Source organism: Coregonus lavaretus (genome assembly GCF_964263955.1).
Source record: "Coregonus lavaretus genome assembly, contig: HAP1_SCAFFOLD_466, whole genome shotgun sequence".
NCBI lineage: Eukaryota > Metazoa > Chordata > Actinopteri > Salmoniformes > Salmonidae > Coregonus > Coregonus lavaretus.
The window spans coordinates 267,576-291,570 of NW_028157102.1; the positions used below are offsets into that span (position 1 = coordinate 267,576).

General features: G+C 45.3%; 1 protein-coding gene across 1 annotated transcript in view; it reads left to right on the plus strand.

Moving 5' to 3' along the window:
- Window positions 1-23,410, plus strand: part of LOC311125812 (dedicator of cytokinesis protein 3-like) — a gene marked incomplete at both ends in the record, with an annotated part of 27,722 nt that extends 4,312 nt beyond the window's left edge. Inside the window, 21 exons of the mRNA XM_084199844.1 lie at window positions 145-293; window positions 791-876; window positions 1,328-1,423; window positions 1,526-1,586; window positions 2,322-2,415; window positions 3,728-3,876; window positions 5,396-5,482; window positions 5,782-5,886; window positions 6,054-6,195; window positions 6,872-7,125; window positions 8,520-8,714; window positions 11,465-11,548; window positions 11,630-11,743; window positions 13,539-13,645; window positions 14,351-14,486; window positions 15,360-15,441; window positions 15,553-15,668; window positions 16,074-16,161; window positions 18,474-18,593; window positions 22,339-22,424; window positions 22,781-23,410. Coding sequence (XP_084055970.1) covers window positions 145-293; window positions 791-876; window positions 1,328-1,423; window positions 1,526-1,586; window positions 2,322-2,415; window positions 3,728-3,876; window positions 5,396-5,482; window positions 5,782-5,886; window positions 6,054-6,195; window positions 6,872-7,125; window positions 8,520-8,714; window positions 11,465-11,548; window positions 11,630-11,743; window positions 13,539-13,645; window positions 14,351-14,486; window positions 15,360-15,441; window positions 15,553-15,668; window positions 16,074-16,161; window positions 18,474-18,593; window positions 22,339-22,424; window positions 22,781-23,410 — 2,981 coding nt within the window. The remainder of the gene's footprint in view (window positions 1-144; window positions 294-790; window positions 877-1,327; window positions 1,424-1,525; window positions 1,587-2,321; window positions 2,416-3,727; window positions 3,877-5,395; window positions 5,483-5,781; window positions 5,887-6,053; window positions 6,196-6,871; window positions 7,126-8,519; window positions 8,715-11,464; window positions 11,549-11,629; window positions 11,744-13,538; window positions 13,646-14,350; window positions 14,487-15,359; window positions 15,442-15,552; window positions 15,669-16,073; window positions 16,162-18,473; window positions 18,594-22,338; window positions 22,425-22,780) is intronic.
- Window positions 23,411-23,995: the final 585 nt, after the last annotated feature.

Consider the following 23,995-nt stretch of genomic DNA (forward strand, 5'->3'; position numbering starts at 1 on the left):
AATGTTGATCTAAATTCTACCATGCTCTTCTTTTTCTCTCTGGAAATCCTATTTTCTGCCGTTCGTTGCGTCTGGTTGATAGAAAGTGGTTTTTGTGTTTATTTAACGTAAAGTCTTGACTCCTCCTCTTCCTGTCGTGTCCAGGTGAGAACAAGATCCACTTCATCCCAGGTATGATAGGTCCGTTCCTGGGTGTGACCCTGGTGCCTCAGGGGGAGGTCAGGAACATCATGATCCCCATCTTCCACGACATGATGGACTGGGAGCAGAAGAAGAACGGCAACTTCAAACAGGTACACGCGAACACGCACACACGAACACGAACACGAACACGCACACAAGGATGTGATGGGCTGTAGCAGAGGAAGAATGGGTCAGGGTTGCATTCCTCCACATATTTAATATTGAACCTTTATCTAACTACATGTATATACAGTAGGTAACGGGGGCCCTCTTTCACTCATATTACTTCAATTTCTTCATATTATTTCAATTTCTTCATATTATTTCAATTTCTTCATATTATTTCAATTTCTTCGTATTGCTTCAATTTCTCCTTATTATTTCAATTTCTTTCACATACAGTATTTTTCTAAAATTCCAATGCACTCTTCAGGTGTCATGAACGTTACAGAGCATGTATGGCATATCGACTGGGATAAACCTTTTTTTTTTTTTTAAACCAGGTTTGACCTTCATTAGAGAGTGAGATTAGAGTTGCCTTCTCTCTCCTTACACCCTGTCTTATATGGTAGGACAAACAGTGTTGTATTCATACTGCTGTGTCCAGGTGGAGGCAGAGCTGATAGACAAGCTGGACAGTCTGGTGTCTGAGGGGAAAGGAGATGAGAACTACAGAGAACTCTTCAGCCTGCTGTAAGTAGAGGAATACCACACACACACACACACACACGCTTGGCCCTTTCTTGCTCTAACCTGTTGGTTTTGCTACCTGCTCTGATAACCGTTTCTGTACCTCCTACCTTTAAAACATTGTGTTTGCGTTGCTCTCTTTCTGCTGCGTGGGGGATTAGAACCCAGCTCTTTGGGCCTTACCCCAGGTAAGATAACACACCTTTAACCGTCTACTGCCACTAACTCCTCTCTCCTGTAGCTCAGTTGGTAGAGCATGGCGCTTGCAACGCCAGGGTTGTGGGTTTGTTTCCCACGGGGGGCCAGTATGAGAAATGAATGTATGCACTCACTAACTGTAAGTCGATCTGGATAAGAGCGTCTGCTAAATGACTAAAATGTCAAATGTAGATCCTGTCAAATGGTGTACACAGTGATCACTCAAACCCAGGCCTTGGTGTTTCTTTGTCTCCAGCCTGCTGGAGAAGATCGAGCAGGAGACGTGGAGGGAGACTGGGATCTCCTTCATCACCTCTGTCACACGGCTGATGGAACGCCTGCTGGACTACAGGTACCACTAGATAGGTCCCAACTTGTTATGGAACAGTGGAGAACAGAAGGTAATATGCATTACAATACATCAATAACTGGATTTGTTCCTCTCTCTGTTTAGGGACTGCATGAAAGGAGAAGAGACAGAGAACAAGAAGATTGGCTGTACTGTCAACCTGCTGGTAAGACACTGTAGACTCTGGCTGTACTGTCAACCTGCTGGTAAGACACTGTAGACTCTGGCTGTACTGTCAACCTGCTGGTAAGACACTGTAGACTCTGGCTGTACTGTCAACCTGCTGGTAAGACACTGTAGACTCTGGCTGTACTGTCAACCTGCTGGTAAGACACTGTAGACTCTGGCTGTACTGTCAACCTGCTGGTAAGACACTGCAGACTCTGGCTGTACTGTCAACATGCTGGTAAGACACTGTAGACTCTGGCTGTACTGTCAACCTGCTGGTAAGACACTGTAGACTCTGGCTGTACTGTCAACCTGCTGGTAAGACACTGTAGACTCTGGCTGTACTGTCAACCTGCTGGTAAGACACTGTAGACTCTGGCTGTACTGTCAACCTGCTGGTAAGACACTGTAGACTCTGGCTGTACTGTCAACCTGCTGGTAAGACACTGTAGACTCTGGCTGTACTGTCAACCTGCTGGTAAGACACTGTAGACTTTGGCTGTACTGTCAACCTGCTGGTAAGACACTGTAGACTCTGGCTGTACTGTCAACCTGCTGGTAAGACACTGTAGACTCTGGCTGTACTGTCAACCTGCTGGTAAGACACTGTAGACTCTGGCTGTACTGTCAACCTGCTGGTCAGGCAACCCCCAGACTGTCACCCTGCCATACTGAAACAGTGGGGTAAAGGGTTTGTTTTGGTTTTAATATATTGTGTCTGTTTGGTCCCTAGAACTTCTACAAGTCAGAGATCAACAAGGAGGAGATGTACATCCGCTATATCCACAAGCTGTGTGACATGCACCTCCAGGCTGAGAACTACACAGGTAATACACCTCCAGGCTGAGAACTACACAGGTAATACACCTCCAGGCTGAGAACTACACAGGTAATACTGCATGCACCTCCAGGCTGAGAACTACACAGGTAATACTGCATGCACCTCCAGGCTGAGAACTACACAGGTATGATACCCACACACAAACCTATTCACTCACAAAGGGAAAGAGTGTACTAGCTATGGTTGCAAAGCTACCGGTAATTTCCCAAAGTTACCGGAATCTTCAGTACTTTTGGTAATGCCAAGAGTGTGCAAAGCTGTCATCATGGCAAAGGGTGGCTATTTGAAGAACCTCAAATATAAAATATATTTTGATTTGTATAACACCTTTTTGGTTACTACATGATTCCATATGTGTTATTTTATAGTTTTGATGTCTTCACTATTATTATACAATGTAAAAAATAGTAAAAATAAAGAAAAACCCTTGAATGAGTAGGTGTTCTAAAACTTTTGACTGGTACTAATATATATATATATATATACACACATACATACACACATACAGTATTAAGGAAATTAAACACAAATGGCATTCACTAAGTTGATGGTTTATATTTAGGAGAATGATTTACAGCTTTGCTATTTATTCTTTATTTTAAAATCATCTTATTTAATTGTTTCATAAATTGTACATGTGCTAAAGCCACACAGAGGGCCAGAGATTATTACAGACGCCTGGGATAATCTGAATTTACCAAAAAGGGCCACTAGATGTCTTGTGATAAATTACATAAAATCCTTGAAAGATACAACAATTCTAGGTGGTTTAGTATAGTAAAATACCTTCCCTTTGCAACCTTAGTACTTGCTAAAATGAAATAACATGCACTTTTAACATTGCTGTGCTTTACTCCCATGGGCACGTTCAATATGGCCACAGATCCACACATAACTTGAAAGGGAATGTCACTAGTAGTGGTAACTCTAATTCTATAGTTCAACAGAGGCTGTTTTCATCCTGCTGCTGGACTGTGAGCTGTTGTTCCCAATGATGTACTGTATAAACTATATGTAGTATGTAAACATGTATGTCTATACGTCCCCCCCCCCCCCCCCCCCCCCCGTGTAGCTCAGTTGGTAGAGCATGGCGCTTGCAGGGTTGTGGGTTCGATTCCCACGGGGGGGCCAGTATGAATAATGTATGCACTCACTAACTGTAAGTCGCTCTGGATAAGAGCGTCTGCTAAAATGTAAATTTACCCTGCGTCTGTACTGGAAACTACTGCACTGCCCAGCTATATGTTGTCCCTAGTGATGTCTGGAAACTGTATGTTTGTCTATATGTTACTCTACAGAGGCTGCGTTCACCCTGCTTTTGTACTGGGAGCTACTGCACTGGGAGGAGAGGCCTCTAATGGAGTTCCTCCACTACCCAGCCCAGAGCGAATGGCATCGCAAAGAGGGCCTCTGTCGCAAGGTCATCCACTACTTCAACAAGGGAAAGGTAAGTGGAACATGTACTGGAAAACCCAGCAAAGTTCAGACACTACTTCAACAAGGGCATTGTAGATGGGGAATCAACTGTCATCAATCATTTATCTCATAATCTAGAGGGTGTTCACCCATAAAATGATTAATTCATTCAAGGTTTATACAAATATGTCCATTTTAATAGAGAATTATGTCAGGAAAAACAATAGTCCAAAGCTCATGTCTCTACCATATGGTTCAAACATTACAAACAATTTACTCTGAGAATTCAGCATGTTTAGAGTGAATGGAATGTCATCAAAGTGGTCAGTGCTCAAGAGAACTGTCAACCGACAAGCTAACTAGTGGCTACATGTTCGTGAGTGAAAACATGGGCTTTTACTAAATGAAATCCACTGAAGACAAAAAAAAAAAAATAGGGACTAAATAAATATGTATTTACAAAGCTAGGAGACAGAATTTCAATATCCACCGTCCACGACGACGATCTGTTCCTGTTTTCATTGTGTATTTCTGAGTCTACCCTTTAAATCACCATAGAAACGGCCCCTCGACTTAGATTGATCACCAATTATGAAGGTATGAAGTTGATTTTAATTGGTCCAACCAGCGGAAACACCTCCAAATGGTTCCACCTCACAACGCCAAACATGGAAGAGATACAATCAAGAGCGGCGTAGTCTAATCTACCAACGGTCACAGCAAATTAACTTACTTATTTCATCAATACTGTCAAGAACAAGTATATTAAGGTTATAATATTGTAGAGAACAATCTAGTGATTAATATGTAATTTATAATGACATAGGGCAAAGAACTACATTTTGAAAAATTTCATAGCACCGTCTTGAATTGCCCCGTTTTTCTCTACATTGTACAGCAGTGAGTGAACGCCATTAACCCACAGCTATTCATGGGGTTGCACATCCGTCACGCCATTGTTATCAACGTTCTCAAGCCAATCTCAGCCATACTGATGCCCAAAAAGATTGAGTGATGCCCAGTCATTCTTAACGGGGGGCTAATGATTGTTTCACCTAAATTAAAGTATAGTGGCTTGGAAATAGGATGACATTGCCAAAGTAGGTAAATCATTAGATGGGAACAACTTTGTCATCATTATGATATTGTCAAATGTAATTTTAGAGAGATGGCAATGTTGCCATTAGCTAGCAAAGTTCGTCAAAAAATAGCTAGCAATGCTATCGTAAGCTAGCTAAAATTCGGTGCTCTCCCCTCAATCTTAGCTAGCTGAAGTTTTATACTCCATCTAAAGTCAACCTGGCGATATCACAATGAGGTTTAGCTACTAATTATTTGCCTCATTTTTGAAATGTCATCGTGTTTCCAAGTCACTAATAATGCACAAGATGAGTAGAATGCAACAGGTGCTCAAGATAATCTTCATAACGATATCGTGACGCAACGTGCAATCCATGAATAGCTTTTTTTTTTTGTCCCTATTGAAAACGAAACAAATTACTGATCAATTTTCATATTATGTTTATTTTGATCTCTGTGTGTTTCTCCAGTGCTGGGAGTATGGAGTACCATTGTGCAGAGAGCTGGCTTTCCAGTATGAGACGTTATATGACTACCAAAGCCTCAGCTGGATAAGGGTGAGTAGATATAGTTGCTGCAGATTGTGGGGTTTTAGGCTTCCTGGCCACCGTGCTTCTCCATCTGCATTGCTTGCTGTTTTTTTTTTTTTTAGGCTGGGTATCTGTATAAGCACTTTGTGACAGCTGCTGATTTAAAAAAAGGGCTTTATGAATACATTTGATTGAGAAATGGTAGGTTTGCAACCCAACTTGAGTGACCAAGATTTTCACTTAAATATCCTATTGATGTCAAGGGGAGAATTGCACAATATATATATATTTTTTTTTCTTGTAAAACACGATTTGTGTTTTGTCAGAAAATGGAAGCAGCGTACTATGAGAACATAATGGAGCAGCAGCGTCTAGAGCCAGAGTTCTTCAGGATGGGATTCTACGGGCGCAAGTTCCCCTTCTTCCTCAGAGTGAGTCAATCCTACCGTATGGGGTGCATCCCAAATTACACTCTATTCCCGACCCTAGTTAGTACACTATGTCTGACCAGAGCCACATAAGGAATAGGGTGTCATTTGAGACACAATCAATGTCCTGAATATTCTGCTTACTTACTTACTCCATGCTGTGTCACTAGAACAAGGAGTTTGTCTGCCGCGGTCATGACTACGAACGGCTTGAAGCCTTCCAGCAAAGGATGCTGGGAGAATTCCCACAAGCCATTGCCATGCAGCACCCTAACCAACCAGACGAGGCCATCTTACAGTGCGATGCCCAGTGTATCCTTCTGAAATAAAGCGAGAATGGGAACTGTAGTGTCTGTGTGTGTGTGTATATACACAGAGTGTACAAAATATTAAGAACACCTTCCTAATATTGAGTTGAACCTCCCTTTTGCCCTCAGAACAGCCTCAATTCGGCGGGGCATTGACTCTACAAGGTGTTGAAAGCGTTCCACAGGGATGCTGGCCCATGTTGACTCCAATGCTTCCCACAGTTGCTGGATGTCCATTGGGTGGTGGTACATTCTTGTAACACACGGGAAACTGTTGAGCGTGAAAAACCCAGCAGCGTTGCAGTTCTTGACACAAACCGGTGTGCCTGGCACCTACTACCATACCCCGTTCAAAGGCACTTAAATCTTTTGTCTTGCCTATTCACCCTCTGAATGGCACACATACACAGTTCATGTCTCAATTGTCTCAAGGCTTAAAAATCATTATTTAACCTGTCTTCTCCCCTTCATCTACACTGATTTTAAGTGGATTTAACAAGTGGCATCAATAAGGGATCATAGCGTTCAGCTGGATTCACCTGGTCAGTCTGTCTTGGAAAGAGCAGGTGTTCTTAATGTTTTGTACGTCCAGTGTGTGCTCTCTTGTGTATACGCCAAATAGAAAACACACTGCCCCCCCCCCCCCCCAGGCATCTTGTCCTTGACGCGGTACCTCTCAGACCTGCAGATCTATGCGGTAACGCCGGTACCGGAGAATGTCAAAATTCTCCAGATGGACCGCGTTCCAGACCGCATCAAGAGCTTCTACCGGGTCAACAACGTGCGTCGCTTCCGCTACGACCGGCCCTTCCACAAAGGATCCAAAGACCGAGAGAACGAGTTCAAGAGCTTGTGGATCGAGAGGACTACGCTGACCCTGACACACCCTCTCCCTGGCATCTCCCGCTGGTTTGAGGTGGACAAGAGAGAGCTGGTGAGTGACACTATATACCCATGACCACAACACTCCTCTGTAGCTCAGTTGGTAGAGTGTGGCGCTTGCAACGCCAGGTTAGTGGGTTTGATTACCTGGAACACCCATGTATAAAATGTATGCACGCGTGACTAAGTCGCTTAGGATAAAAGCGTCTACTAAATGGCATATTATATTATTACACCGTGTTGGTGTTTTGGTACTGCAGATGAAAATAAGTGTTAAATCTGTCTGTAATCATGATGTGTAGTAACATTCATTTGGAGGCGAAAGAAACGCACACCTGTTTAGGAGAGGTGCTGGCTAGCGGAGTAGAACACCTGTTTAGGAGAGGTGCTGGCTAGCGGAGTAGAACACCTGTTTAGGAGAGGTGCTGGCTAACAGAGTAGAACACCTGTTTAGGAGAGGTGCTGGGTAACAGAGGAGAACACCTGTTTAGGAGAGGTGCTGGCTAACAGAGTAGAACACCTGTTTAGGAGAGGTGCTGGGTAACAGAGGAGAACACCTGTTTAGGAGAGGTGCTGGGTAGCAGAGTGGAACACCTGTTTAGGAGAGGTGCTGGCTAGCAGAGTAGAACACCTGGTTAGGAGAGGTGCTGGGTAGCAGAGTAGAACACCTGTTTAGGAGAGGTGCTGGCTAGCAGAGTAGAACACCTGTTTAGGAGAGGTGCTGGCTAACAGAGTAGAACACCTGGTTAGGAGAGGTGCTGTCTAGCAGAGTAGAACACCTGTTTAGGAGAGGTGCTGGCTAGCAGAGTAGAACACCTGTTTAGGAGAGGTGCTGGCTAACAGAGTAGAACACCTGTTTAGGAGAGGTGCTGGCTAACAGAGTAGAACACCTGTTTAGGAGAGGTGCTGGGTAGCGGAGTAGAACACCTGTTTAGGAGAGGTGCTGGCTAGCGGAGTAGAACACCTGTTTAGGAGAGGTGCTGGCTAACAGAGTAGAACACCTGTTTAGGAGAGGTGCTGGCTAACAGAGTAGAACACCTGTTTAGGAGAGGTGCTGGCTAGCAGAGTAGAACACCTGTTTAGGAGAGGTGCTGGCTAGCAGAGTAGAACACCTGTTTAGGAGAGGTGCTGGCTAGCAGAGTAGAACACCTGTTTAGGAGAGGTGCTGGCTAGCAGAGTAGAACACCTGTTTAGGAGAGGTGCTGGCTAGCAGAGTAGAACACCTGTTTAGGAGAGGTGCTGGGTAACAGAGTAGAACACTTTAAAAAGAAAAGGAGAGTCTCACACGCAATAATTTAACCTAATAACCAACGTTTCGACAGACAAGCCGTCTTCATCAGGGTAACGTAACAACATGAAAGCAACTTGCATTGTGTTGTCTAGGTGAGTCCTGGCCTCCTCCTTCCTCAGGTCCCCTGTTACAGTCCTGTTGTGTGTGTTGTCTAGGTGGAGGTGAGTCCTCTGGAGAATGCCATCTACGTGGTGGAGAACAAGAACCATGAGCTGCGGACCCTGATCGGCCAGTATCAACACAAGCAGCTCCATGGCAACATCAACCATGGCAACATCAACCTGATGTCCATGTGTCTCAACGGGGTCATCGACGCTGCTGTCAACGGGGGCACAGCCAGATACCAGGAGGTAGGTACCACCATAGAACCAGGGGAGACTCATCAGAAGAGGAAGGGGTGCACCATCCTCCTCAGTGAATTTCATAAAAATAGTTCAACATAAAAAAAAAAAAGCTATCCTTTTTAGATAAAACTATACTAAATATATTCACGTGTCACCAAATAATTCATTAAAACACGCTGTTTTGCAATGAAGGTCTACAGTAGCCTCAACAGCACTCTGTAGGGTAGCACCATGGTGTAGCCGGAGGACAGCTAGCTTCTGTCCTCCTCTGGGTACATTGACTTCAATACAAAACCTAGGAGGCTCATGGTTCTCATCCCCTTCCATGGACTTACACAGTAATTATGACAACTTCCGGAAGATGTCCTCCATCCGATCAGAGCTCTTGCAGCATGAACTGACGTGTTGTCCACCCAATCGAAGGATCAGAGAATGAATCTAGTACTGAAAGCATAAGCTACAGCTAGCTAGCACTACAGTGCATAAAATGTGGTGAGTAGTTTGGAACAAATTAATTTATTCAAAAATGAAGAAGCAAGAATGCATCTAGCTAGTTTAGCCTACTCAAACACCCTGCTCAAACAGAGAGGGATGCTATGTTAGCTAGCTGGCTATGACTATCCAACACTGGAACTCTTCTAAGTGAAGGTAAGCTTTTGGTTTTATGAATTTATTGCCACCGGGGCCCGCCGGAGTAACTGCTAAATTGCTGGCTGCTGACTGTACTGCATGATTGTAGCGGGTTTACTAACGCGTTAGTTCTAGTAGCTATGTTGACTATGTTATTAATATGGTAACAGTGATGTAGGCTGTGTGTAGCGGCTAGCGGTTATGATATGAAGGTTTGGCTTGGAAAGGTTTTTTCGCCTGGTCACAGACAGCTGATGTGTTGTGCACTGAGGTCCACAAACGAAGGGAAAAGGTGAGAGGAGAGCGTGTAGATGTGAGGAGGAATACAATGATCAAAGGGATCATGCTTTTTTTATGTGGCTATTATGAAAGTGAACTCTGTTTGCGTGTGATCAGGGGTCTATTCATTGCGCCGATTCTGTTTCTTTAACGGAAGCAATTGGAACGAAACCGGGGTTAAACATACCTGAATTTGTCCAATAGAAACTCTTGTTTGCAACTGTTGGACTAATGACTACACCCTAGATCTGTGACGCGATGAGGTTGGACCCAGGAGCAGAGAGGAGACCAGACAGAGTGTCAGAGGAAGGCCCTCAAAATTGTCAAAGACTCCAGCCACCCTAGTCATAGACTGTTCTCTCTGCTACCGCACGGCAAGCGGTACCGGAGTGCCAAGTCTAGGTCCAAAATACTTCTCAACAGCTTCTACCCCCAAGCCATAAGACTCCTGAACAGCTAATCATGGCTACCCGGACTATTTGCACTGCCCCCCCACCCCATCCTTTTTACGCTGCTGCTACTCTGTTAAGTATTTATGCATAGTCACTTTAACTCTACCCACATGTACATATTACCTCAACTACCTCAACTAGCCGGTGCCCCCGCACATTGACTCTGCAACGGTACCCCCCTGTATATATAGCCTCCCTACTGTCACTTTATTTTACTGTATATATAGCCTCCCTACTGTTACTTTATTTTACTTCTGCTCTTTTTTTCTCAACACTTTTTTTGTTGTTGTTTTATTCTTACTTTTTTTGTTTAAAATAAATGCACTGTTGGTTAAGGGCTGTAAGTAAGCATTTCACTGTAATGTCTGCACCTGTTGTATTCGGCGCATGTGACCAATACAATTTGATTTGATTTGATGAGACGAGGAAACAGTGGTTTAGGATAAACATAAATACTTTACTGAGACTTGGTAACAGAAGGTTCACAATAAAACTGGGAAAACAACAAACACTAGAGCTAGAAAACTCACTCAGGAGACAAACACATCAAGCTTCTGCAAAGGGAAACAGAAAACACACCTCTCTTCAAAGGGAAATCATCATCATTAGTGATAGAACACGCCTGAGGGTCATTATAGTCTCTATGATGGTCTCTGCTGCCCTCTGGTGACAGGTGGAACCATGACAAGATCAACTAGATGCAGGCAAAGAGTGTGCAAGGCGGTAATGAATGTGTCAATGTCTGTCACCTTGATTACTCAAATATCTCTCGAGCTACATTGTAAACTTTCATTCATAGGCTAGGTTGTGGCAACCTCATGATGGGTGTATGGAACATTTGAGTATCATGGAGTAGCCTAAACCTATCGATGTAACATTGAGCTGGGAGGAATGGAATATGAATGACAGTCATCCAATATGCTGTAATAGAAATAAGGTCATACTCATTAAAAAAAAGAATTTGCCTCCCTCACCTTAAACGGCACCGACCGCCACTGCATAGAACATACAACATAGCCAGATACCAGGAGGTAACGTTCTGGAGAACCCTTCTTTCTACCACCTAGATGGACACATCCTCTCCTAAAGAGATCAAACCAAAGATGAAAACCCGTCGTCTATTATAAGTAATATGGAGACTGTTAACGTCTTGTCTTTTCAAATGCAGACACATTTTGTCCTAAACCTAAAGAGTGGAGGGGATGCATGTAGATGATGAACATCAGGGGGTCCCAGGACTGAACCTTGAGGCATGCCTTGGTTGACATGGTCTGAAGTCTCTGAGGAACAGAAAACTCTTGCTTGTTTTAGAAGAATATACTTTTGGGGATTTTCTTTTTATATGCCGTGCCCTCACATCCCGTGTGTCCGTCCGTCTGTCTCTCCCTCAACCAGGCCTTCTTTGATAAGGAGTACATCAGCAGCCACCCAGAAGACACCGAGAAGATCACTGCCCTCAAAGACCTCATGCAGGAACAGGTACAGTCTTGGTCTGTCTCTTTTTAATGTTGAGATCAAATAAAACTTGGCAATATACTGAAACTCCACAAACTGTTGCAGGTTTACATCCTGGGGGTGGGGCTTGCAGTCCATGACAAGCTGGTGCACCCTGAAATGCGTCCCCTGCACAAGAAGCTGATAGATCAGTTCCAGATGATGAGAAGCAGTCTCTATGTGAGTGGGGGTTTTTTTTTTCAGCCTTCTCTCAAGATGTGTCCTTTGAGCCTTATTCGCTTCTATCTGGTGAGGTTGTTTCTATAAGTAACTTAGTCAGCTATTCAATCAGACACGTTCTCCAGATAGCGTTTTCAGCACTGCTTGCCGGATGGAGGGAGCTGACAAGTGATTTAGGAACCGGCAGTCCCATGCTGTGACCCGGTTATTGCTGACTGCACACCAGGCTCAGAAATCATTGAGTACAGGCAACCAGACTGACACATTCTACATCTAGACAACTCCATGTTCTACATCTAGACTAGGGTCAACTCCACTTTCTACATCTAGACAACTCCACTTTCTACATCTAGACTACTCCACTTTCTACATCTAGACTACTCCACTTTCTACATCTAGACTACTCCACTTTCTACATCTAGACAACTCCACTTTCTACATCTAGGCTAGTGTCAACTCCACTTTCTACATCTAGACAACTCCACTTTCTACATCTAGACTACTCCACTTTCTACATCTAGACAACTCCACTTTCTACATCTAGACTACTCCACTTTCTACATCTAGACTACTCCACTTTCTACATCTAGGCTAGTGTCAACTCCACTTTCTACATCTAGGCTAGTGTCAACTCCACTTTCTACATCTAGACTACTCCACTTTCTACGTCTCCTGAATGGCGCAGTGGTCTAAGGCACTGCATCGCAGTGCTAACTGTGCCACTAGAGATCCTGGTTCGAATCCAGGCTCTGTCGCAGCCGGCCGCGACCGGGAGACTCATGGGCGGCGCACAATTGGCCCAGCGTCGTCCAGGGTAGGGGAGGGAATGGCCGGCAGGGATGTAGCTCAGTTGATAGAGCATGGTTGTGGGTTCGATTCCCACGGGGGGCCAGTATAAAAAAAAAAAAAAGGTATTCACTAACTGTGAGCGTCTGCTAAATGACTAAAATGTAAATCTAGACTACTCCACTTTCTACATCTGGACTAGGGTCAACTCCACGCTGTGCAAATAAATCAAATTGTTAGTTAGTTACATTTCCCTTGTAACAAGTGATATGATGAGTAATCTGTGGTGTGGTTATTCAGTGGGGTTTCAATGTGTCCTCGTGGTGTGGTTATTCAGTGGGGTTTCAATGTGTCCTTGTGGTGTGGTTATTCAGTGGGGTTTCAATGTGTCCTCGTGGTGTGGTTATTCAGTGGGGTTTCAATGTGTCCTCGTGGTGTGGTTATTCAGTGGGGTTTCAATGTGTCCTCATGGTGTGGTTATTCAGTGGGGTTTCAATGTGTCCTCGTGGTGTGGTTATTCAGTGGGGTTTCAATGTGTCCTCATGGTGTGGTTATTCAGTGGGGTTTCAATGTGTCCTCATGGTGTGGTTATTCAGTGGGGTTTCAATGTGTCCTCGTGGTGTGGTTATTCAGTGGGGTTTCAATGTGTCCTCATGGTGTGGTTATTCAGTGGGGTTTCAATGTGTCCTCATGGTGTGGTTATTCAGTGGGGTTTCAATGTGTCCTCGTGGTGTGGTTATTCAGTGGGGTTTCAATGTGTCCTCTTTGGTTGGTTGTCGTCTGAGTGACTCATTAGAAGTGCAGTATGTTATATGAGGAACTATGGGGCCTTTACTCACAGCACTGTTTGTGTGTGGGACTTCTAAAGAATCAGAATCCTCGTCACGGCACAAACCCACAGACGTCAGTTCAATGTCTAGTTTTGATTGACATTTGGTTTAGTTGTCAACTAACGTGAATGTACAGTGTCACAGTATGTAGAGTGTATTTAATGTTTGTCTCCCTACAGGGTCTGCCGGGGCTGGACAAGCTGAGTCCTGCCTTCACCCCTAGAGGCATCCTGGCTACCCACAGCCCCATGAGCCCCGAGAGCTTCAAGGTCATTCACAGGCACAGGTAAGTCACAAACGCAGAGAAATGGTCATACACACACACACACACACACACAAAGACGTGTGTGCACAAACACACACGCAGGCACACACACACACAATCCCCTTCCTCTACCACGGCCCCTCCCGGCCTCTCTCCTCAACGCCCACTGACGAGTCACGGCACAAACCCACAGACGTCAGTTCAATGGCTAGTTTTGATTGACATTTGGTTTAGTTGTCAACGAACGTGAATGGAGGGTGAAATCAACAGAACATTTCATGTTATTGTATTAAGTTTAACAGTTGGGTGAAAAAAATAAGACAATTAAGACTTTCTACAAATCCAATCACTTTTCCACGTTGCTTCAACGTCATCACATTTATTTTTTTGTTGTTGTTGAAATGTGGAAACAACGTTGATTCAACCATTTTTTGCCCAGTGGGATTGTGGTTGTCCTTCACTGCCCAGTCACTCTTTTGCTCTATCTCTCACGATCTCTTTGCTCACCATCTCTCTCTGTTCTCTCTCTCTATCTTTCTCGCTCTCCCTACCTGACAAATGTCTCACTACACCCCCACCGATCACGATAATTCATTCACTCTTTCTCCCTCACGCCCCTCTCCTCCCCTCCCTCTCTCCTCCCCTCCCCTCCCTCTCTCTCCCCCCCAACCTACCCTCCCTCTCCACCCTCCCTCCCTCTCTCTCCCCCCCTCTCTCTCCCCCCAGTCCGCTGAATCTGCTGGGTTCTGTCCGCCACTCGTCCTCCTCACTGTCCTCTCACACCTCCAGCGAGACGGGGAACCTGGTGATCCTGACGGACGGCATGGTGGTGGAACACCCCGAGGACATCTACCGTATGCAGGTCTGTCTCCACGCCAGGGTAGTGCCCGCTGTACCCACCTCAATGTACCCACCTAACTGTACTGTACCCACCTAACTGTACCCACCTAACTGTACCCACCTAACTGTACCCACTGTACCCACCTCTGTACCCACCTAACTGTACCCACCTCTGTACCCACCTACCTGTGCCCACTTTACCAACCTAACTGTACCCACCTAACTGTACCCACCTAACTGTACCCACCTAACTGTACCCACTTTACCCACCTCTGTACCCACCTAACTGTACCCACCTAACTGTACCCACTGTACCCACCTAACTGTACCCACCTAACTGTACCCACCTCTGTACCCACATAACTGTACCCACCTCTGTACCCACATAACTGTACCCACCTCTGTACCCACATAACTGTACCCACCTACCTGTGCCCACTTTACCAACATAACTGTACCCACCTAACTGTACCCACCTACCTGTGCCCACTTTACCAACATAACTGTACCCACCTAACTGTACCCGCAGAGAGGACTCTCAGCCATGTGAGGTCCCCATCTCTGACCAAGCTCCTTCGCAAAATGGATAAAAAATGTTCTGTTGTAATTATTATTCCCACAGAAGACTGCCCAATGAAATGCAGTTAACTAGCTGCTAAGGAAGGGCCAGATGCTAACTTAGAGCTCCATGGGTAACACAAAAAATGTATGCCCTAAACGACTGCAGGTGAAGCGGATAAAGTTTCTGATTGCGGGCTAAAACCACAATGACTCTGCATCGGTTGATGAGCACCTTTACTTTTACTTAACAGTCAAGAGTTTATTTCTGGAAGGAAGTAAATAATCTGGTTTCTGGCTCATTTACTGGAAGTATCTTTTCTCTTTCTTGTCTCAGCCGAGTCCTTCGTCCTCCAGTCTGAGCTCCACCCACTCAGCCCCCTCCCAGATGATGAACTCCGCCCCCAGCAGCATCAGAGGTAGGTTATCTACTGTAGTCAGAATTTACTAGCAATGGGTTCAAACCCTTACTTTGCATGTCTAGGTTTTGATGCTCTGTTCCTCTCTGTGTCCTCTCCCCCCTGTGGTAGGCTCCCCGTCGCTGCCAGAAAAATACCGGCACAACCGTGAGATGTTGATGCTGCTGCCTCTGCACCGTGAGAGACCCAGCTCCGCCATGTACCCCAACATCACTGAGAACGGACAGGTACTGTTGGCTTGGCCCACACTACTCTACTCCGCTTCGATCACTATCTCCTCTGGGCCCTTATCCACAAAGACTCACAGAGTATTAGTGCTGATCTAGGATTAGTTTCCCCTTTTTTTAGATCATAATGAATAAGATTATATGGGCAGATCCTAGATCAGCACTCCTACTCTACTCCGCTTCAATCACTCTCTTCAGATCTTCTGAGTACTGCCCGGTACAGAGTAGGATGGCCTTCATCTCTGGGTCTGGAACCTCTCCCTATGTTCTTCCGTTCCTGTTTGCTTTTTAGGCCGGGTTACTGTAAAAGCTCTTTGTGACAACTGCTGATGTAAAAAAGGGATTTATAAATACCTTTGATTGGTTGATTGATGTGTCTTTTCTGTGTCTTTTCTGTGTCTCCAGCCAACCAACTTCCAGCGAGCGTTGTTCCACCAGGTGATTGGTCCATGCAAGCCCTGCAGCGACCCCAACCTCTCAGTAGCAGAGAAAGGTACTGTTGTCCGACCTGTCCTCAGCTTATTGTCTTTCAGGACTGTTGTCCTACCTGTCCTCAGTTTATTGTCTTTCAGGACTGGTGTCCTACCTGTCCTCAGTTTATTGTCTTTCAGGACTGGTGTCCTACCTGTCCTCAGCTTATTGTCTTTCAGGACTGGTGTCCTACCTGTCCTCAGCTTATTGTCTTTCAGGACTGGTGTCCTACCTGTCCTCAGCTTATTGTCTTTCAGGACTGTTGTCCTACCTGTCCTCAGTTTATTGTCTTTCAGGACTGGTGTCCTACCTGTCCTCAGTTTATTGTCTTTCAGGACTGGTGTCCTACCTGTCCTCAGCTTATTGTCTTTCAGGACTGTTGTCCTACCTGTCCTCAGCTTATTGCCTTTCAGGACTGTTGTCCTACCTGTCGTCAGCTTATTGCCTTTCAGGACTGTTGTCCTACCTGTCGTCAGCTTATTGCCTTTCAGGACTGTTGTCCTACCTGTCCTCAGCTTATTGCCTTTCAGGACTGTTGTCAGCTTATTGCCTTTCAGGACTGTTGTCCTACCTGTCCTCAGCTTATTGCCTTTCAGGACTGGTGTCCTACCTGTCCTCAGCTTATTGTCTTTCAGGACTGTTGTCCTACCTGTCCTCAGCTTATTGTCTTTCAGGCCTGTTGTCCTACCTGTCCTCAGTTTATTGTCTTTCAGTCTCTTTATGATCTCAGTCTGACCTTCAGACTGGGGTGAAGGTTAGAGTTGCAGTACTTGGCCTATTAAAAACGGAAAACCCTTCACACTTCTAATGATAGTCTGTAGTAGTTTTGTGCTGCGTTGACCAAAAGTAATCTGTATAAATGAATGAGTGCAGACCATCTGTCAGTCTGTTATAATACTTCATCAGACACCTTCCCATCCCTTCTGTTAGTCTGTTCAGTCGTCTGCTTTATCTGTTGATTCAGTCAGTGGGCACGAAGCAGTTCACAGACCCTCCTAATACTTCAGCTAGTTTAATCCACTGGGACTTCAGCCTGTAGATATAACACTATGGATCATTAGTAGAGAACAGCCCAGTCAAACTGTTGCTATGACTAAAGCCCTTTGTAAGCCTCAGAGTTTATAGAAAGTAATAACCAACTATTGTACGGAGTTTACAGAAGATGATAACCAACTCTTGTACGGAGTTTACAGAAGATGATAACCAACTCTTGTACGGAGTTTACAGAAGATGATAACCAACTCTTGTACGGAGTTTACAGAAGATTATAACCAACTCTTGTACAGACTTTACAGAAGATGATAACCAACTCTTGTACAGACTTTACAGAAGATGATAACCAACTCTTGTACAGACTTTACAGAAGATTATTTTTATTCTAATGATGATATTGTGTAAATACTGCCTGTCTCTCCTGTGACGAGGTGTGAATGAAGGAGTCAGGCGCAGGAGGTAAAATACCGAAGTCCAGAGTTTATTCCGTTTGCATAAATCAAACGCCCCAAGCGTCAAACGAAACTATATACAAGGAAAAACATCCACCTTGGCAATAACACAGTGAAATGTAGCTCAACCGAGCTACACGCTCTCACAACAAACAATCACTCACAAAGACGAGGGGAACAGAGGGAACACTTATACACATACTAATTAGGGGAATGAGCACCAGGTGTGCGTGATTGACAAGACATGACAAGTGGAGTGATGAGAATGGGATCGGCAGTAGCTAGTACTCCTGTGACGACGAACGCCGAAGCCTGCCCGAACAAGGAGGGGAGGCATCCTCGGCGGAAGTCGTGACACAGTCAGTCAATCAGTCAGTCAGTTAATCAGTCAGTCAGTCAGTTAATCAGTCAGTCAGTCAGTACTCCGCTGACGACGAATGCCGAAGCCTGCCCGAACCAGGAGGGGGGGGTACGGGGACATCTCCACTGCAGTCCTAATCTCAGAAACACAGACTCAAATATTGTGTCAGATGCTGGATGAAGTTCTGGGTGGACGTGTTAGTAGATTTTCTAGAACGAGGCTCAACACCCCTTTTTTTTCAAGTTACGGGAAAGTCTATGTGCCAAATGTCCCCTCCACTTCCGAAATTCGAAACCTGCGAAATCATGATTTGTCCAAATGATCAGTGGCGAAAAAAATCTGCGCACCTGAACAAAGTTCCTCGTTAGTCGTCGCATCCCACAGTCTGTTGACAGACGCTACGATATCAGTTATGTTATCTGTGTCTGTCCACTAGAGATTACTGCAGTCCTGACCACCCTCAACAGCTTAGGGGTTAGGGTGGACAGTAGAGTGAAGTTGTTAATATTATATGTCTCTTGTCTACAGTCCTGACCACCCCCAGCTCCTGGAGTCTGGACAGTGGTACCAGAGAGGCGTTGCCATTGCTGTCCGCCCACGTTGGGAGTGTGATGGCTCCCCCAGTCCCGCCCCGTAGCCTGCCCCACGGTAAGACCCTCTATACATGAGTGACACACTCCAAACTTCAAATTGCTGCTGGTTAAAACAATCAAGAAAGAAAGCTGGCGCAAAGCATATGCTGCTCCCAGCTTCTTTTAATGGCTTTATTCAAGACCACCTATGTACATAACCCCCCTATTGCTGTTATTGCTGATATTTGGGAATATGGTCTTGTGGTATTTGTTGTGAAATATTTGTTTGTCTGTGTCAAATAATTTTTTTGGGTCACATGCACCGAATACAACAAGTGTAGACCTTACCTTGAAATGGTTACTTACGAGTCCTTTGCCACAATGCAGTTAAAAAGGACGAACATTTACAAAGAGATGTAAAGAAAATAGTAACACAATAAAATAATAATAACGAGGCTATATACAAGGAGTACCGGTTCCGAGTCAGTGTACTGAGGTAGTTGGGGTGATTGATTTAAGTAATATGTACATGTAGGTAGGGATGAAAAGCAGAAAGTCCGGGTAGCCATTTAATTAACTGTTCAGCAGTCTTATGGCTTGGGGGTAGAAGCTGTTCAGGAGCCTTTTGGTCCCAGACTTGGCGCTCCGGTACCGCTTGCCGTGCGGTAGCAGAGAGAACAGCCTGTGACTTGGGTGGCTGGATTCTTTGACCATTTTTAGGGCCTTCCTCTGACACCGCCTGGTATAGAGGTCCTGGATGGCATAGAGCTCGGCCCAAGTGATGTACAGGGCCGTACGCACTACCCTCTGTAGCACCGCGTGTGTGTGTGTGTGTGTGTGTGTGTGTGCGTGTGTGCGTGTGTGCGTGTGTGCGTGTGTGCGTGTGTGCGTGTGTGCGTGCGTGCGTGCGTGCGTGCGTGCGTGCGTGCGTGCGTGCGTGCGTGCGTGCGTGCGTGCGTGCGTGTGTGTGCATACTGCATGTGTGTTTGTTCATTGTAAACCTTGACATCAGCCCTCTGTGATCAGCAGTCCCTGCTGCATGTTGTGTCAGAGTTGACCATGCAGTTTGATGCAGATTGATGCAGTTTGATGCAGATTGATGCAGTTTGATGCAGATTGATGCAGTTTGATGCAGATTGATGCAGATTGATGCAGTTTGATGCAGTTTGATGCAGATTGATGCAGATTGATGCAGTTTGATGCAGTTTGATGCAGTTTGATGCAGATTGATGCAGTTTGATGCAGTTTGATGCAGATTGATGCAGTTTGATGCAGTTTGATGCAGATTGATGCAGTTTGATGCAGTTTGATGCAGATTGATGCAGTTTGATGCAGTTTGATGCAGTTTGATGCAGTTTGATGCAGTTTGATGCAGATTTGGTATTTTATTAGGATCCCCATTAGCTGTTGCGAAAGCAGCAGCTACTCTTCCTGGGGTCCACACAAAACATGAAACATTACATAATACAGAACATTAATAGACAAGAACAGCTCAAGGACAGGACAACATCCATTTTTTAAATGGCACACACAGCCTACATATCAATACATACACACAAACTATCTAGGTCAAATAGGGGAGAGGCGTTGTGCCGTGAGGTGTTGCTTTATCTGTTTTTTTTAAACCAGGCTTGCTGTTCATTTGAGCAATATGAGATGGAAGGGTTCCATGCAATAATGGCTCTATATAATACTGTACACTTTCTTGAATTTGTTCTGGACCTGGGGACTGTGAAAAGACCCCTGGTGGCATGTCTGGTGGGGTAAGTGTGTGAGTCAGAGCTGTGTGTAAGTTGACTATGCAAACAATTTGGGATTTTAAACACATTAATGTTTCTTATAAAAATAAGTGGTGATGCAGTCAGTCTCTCCTCAGCTCTTAGCCAAGAGAGACTGGCATGCATAGTATTTATATTAGCCCTCTGATTACAATGAAGATCAAGACGTGCCGCTCCGTTCTGGGCCAGCTGCAGCTTAACTAGGTCTTTCCTTGCAGCACTCGACCACACGACTGGACAATAATCAAGATAAGATCAAACTAGAGCCTGCAGGACTTGCTTTTTGGAGTGTGGTGTCAAAAAAAGCAGAGCATCTCTTTATTACGGACAGACCTCTCCCCATCTTTACAACCATTGAATCTATATGTTTTGACCATGACAGTTTACAATCTAAGGGAACACCAAGTAATTTAGTCTCCTCAACTTGTTCAACAGCCACACCATTCATTACCAGATTCAGGTCTAGAACTTAGGGAATGATTTGTACCAAATACAATGCTCTTAGTTTTAGAGATGTTCAGGACCAGTTTATTACTGGCCACCCATTCCAAAACTGACTGCAACTCTTTGTTAAGGGTTTCAGTGACTTCATTAACTGTGGTTGCTGATGCGTGTATGGTTGAATCATCAGCATACATGGACAAACATGCTTTGTTTAATGCCAGTGGCAGGTCATTTGTAAAAATAGAAAAGAGTAGAGGGCCTAGAGAGCTGCCCTGCGGACCACCCCACTTTACCACATGTATGGCATTAGAGAAGCTTCCATTAAAGAAAACCCTTTGAGTTCTATTAGATAGATAGCTCTGAATCCATGATATGGCAGTGGTTGAAAAGCCATAACATGTACGTTTTCTCAACAACAGGTTATGGTCAATAATATCAAAGGCTGCACTGACATCTAACAGTGCAATCCCCACAATCTTCTTATTATCAATTTCTTTCAACCAATCATCAGTCATTTGTGTCAGTGCAGTACATGTTGAGTGCCCTTCTCGATAAGCATGCTGAAAGTCTGTTAATTTTTTTACAGAGAAATAGCATTGTATTTGGTCAAACAATCATTTTTCCACCTCTCCCACACTAACTTTATAAAATTCGAACTTGCAATGCTTTTCTTTTATTATTTGTTTTTTTATGCATGAATACAATGGCACACTGTTCATTGTTGGCATTTCCTGTATATGTTTGCCAATGAAGTAATCATTCAAATAATTGAGTTTTATGGGAGCTTCTGATTCCAATGAATCCCCCAGGAATCCTTCAACTTCTGTCCACCTGTGGTGTTCTCTTTAAACTCCTTTATCCATGTGTGTCTGTGTTGAACCAGTCCTGTTTCATCCTATCCAGGGATATAGTGGTTCAGAAAGGAGGGTAAACACAGATGACGAGCATCAAGTCAATTAGCTAGCCTAATTAGTGTGTAAACCACAGGTGTCCAACTCATTCCATGGAAGAAAGGGAAATAACCCAACCAGCAGACACACTGCCCTCCATGGAATGAGTTGGACACCTGTGGTGTGAATGCAATGCACAAAATCTAAAGGTATGTCAACGGCACAGTGTTTACCCCCCTCCACTACAACCCTGATCTTACCTGATCCCCTCCACACCATCTACCCCAACCTGCCTCTCAACTATCCTTCTCCGCATCTCTCTCGCTCTCTCCCCTCTCTCTCTCGCTCTCTCTCTCTCTCTCTCTCTCTCTCTCTCTCTCTCTCTCTCTCTCTCTCTCTCTCTCTCTCTCTCTCTCTCTCTCTCTCTCTCTCTCTCTCTCTCTCTCTCTCTCTCTCTCTCTCTCTCTCTCTCTCTCTCTCTCTCTCTCTCTCTCTCTCTCTCTCTCTCTCTCTCTCTCTCTCTCTCTCTCTCTCTCTAATTCTCTCTCTTTCTCTAATTCTCTCTCTCTCCATACTCTCCTCCTCTCTCTCTCCATCCTCTCCTTCTCTCTCTCTCCATCCTCTCCTTCTCTCCCTGGTTTAGTTCTGTGTGTTTCTCCAACCAACCAACCCATTGTTGTTCTGTCCTGCTGTGTGTGTCTCCCTATAGGACACTTCTCGATGCACTTTGATGCTTTCCACCACCAGAACAGCGACCTCCCTCCAGCTCTCCCTGCGCGCTCCTCTTTACGAAAGGTACCCTCCCTGACCCGCCCTGGGCTAGAGTAGCCTACCATCCTGTCTGTTCTGATCCGATCTGGTCTGGTCTGTGCATGTCTCCCTCTAGTATCTCAGCGCGTCAGTATCAGTGCGTGAGCATGGCTAAAAGAGCACTTGGCTGTAGAGTATCGCATAACTGCGGAGATGCTTATTTTTTAGTGTGTGTAGGTGTATGAGTGAATGTATTGTAATGTGTGACTGTTTTTATTTGTCTGTTTTGGCTTGTATTTGCTTTATATCTGCACATAATCGTTTTCATTTCGTTTTTACGCCTCTTTTGTCCCGTTTATCTATGAGAATAACCCATTGTCCCCCTTGTTTCCCTCCAACAGTCACCCCTGCACCCTATACCTGCCTCGCCCACCAGTCCCCAGTCCCAGTCCGGCCTGGATGGCAGTAACTCCACCCTCTCTGGCAGCGCCTCCTCCGGCGTCTCCTCCCTGAGCGAGAGCAACTTGTTGGGCCAGTCCTGCTCCACCGAGCCCCCTGGAACTACCAGCAGACACCCAGCCGACACCCTGGACTCTGTCTCCATCACCCCCAGCATGGTGCACTCGATCTGGGCCATAGACGGAGAGGACCTGGGAATGGACTCCCCCTCTGGTCCCTACCTTCCTGTCCGATACAGCGTCTCCGAGCCAGAGGTCCTGGATGGCTCTAAGCCCCCTCCCTGCCGTAGCCACTCCGCCCCTGGGTGGGTCACCCCGGTCATCACCCCTGTCATCCCCGTCCTCCCAGAGGCCCACGCCCTAAACATCCAGAACCTTCCGCACTACCACCAGGAGCCCCCGCCCGCCCTGCCCCCCAAGCCCTACCTGAGAGAGGGGTGTATCCCCGAGGAAGGGTGTATCCCTGCCGGGCTCGTGCCCAGGCCCATGCCACGCAAGATCTCTCAGCCTCTCATCACCTCTAAGGACGAGCAGGCCAAGGTGTCGTGGGAGCACGGCATTACAGAGGAGTAAAGAGTAGGCCTGGGCCTGGGGTTTATTCAGTCAGTGATGTGGAACTTTGTGAATGTTTCAGACAGGAATAGAGCTGACACCTGATCCCCCCCCCATTCTATCTGACAGACAATCATATCTGTTCTACATTATATATTTCTATCTGAATGTTAGGACCTGGGTTAGGACCTGTCTCTCTGAGGGGCCAGTGTTAGGGCCTGGGTTAGGACCTGTCTCTCTGAGGGGCCAGGGATATAGAGGGGAATGGTAGAGTGATAAAGAAAGGCAGGGAATTATAAAAAAAAGTATCCCCCTCCTCCCAGTCCATTCCTTCTCACAGAGTATCCTGTTTTGGTATTGAAGAGTGCTAGCTGTGATCTAATTTTACAACAAATGCGTTCAAATGTAATCTAAACGTGTCCCCTGTGTGTGTTTGATTGCAAATGCGTCTTTGGAATGATGAGTCTTTTCATTTGATTGCTTATTCTTTCAAACTCTGACAAAAAAAGTATATTGAATGTCCTTTCTATAAATTGTGTCACTAACTCGCACCGATGATGGAACAACATTTTTTAGAAAACTTTTCATTCTGTAAAGTAATTTATA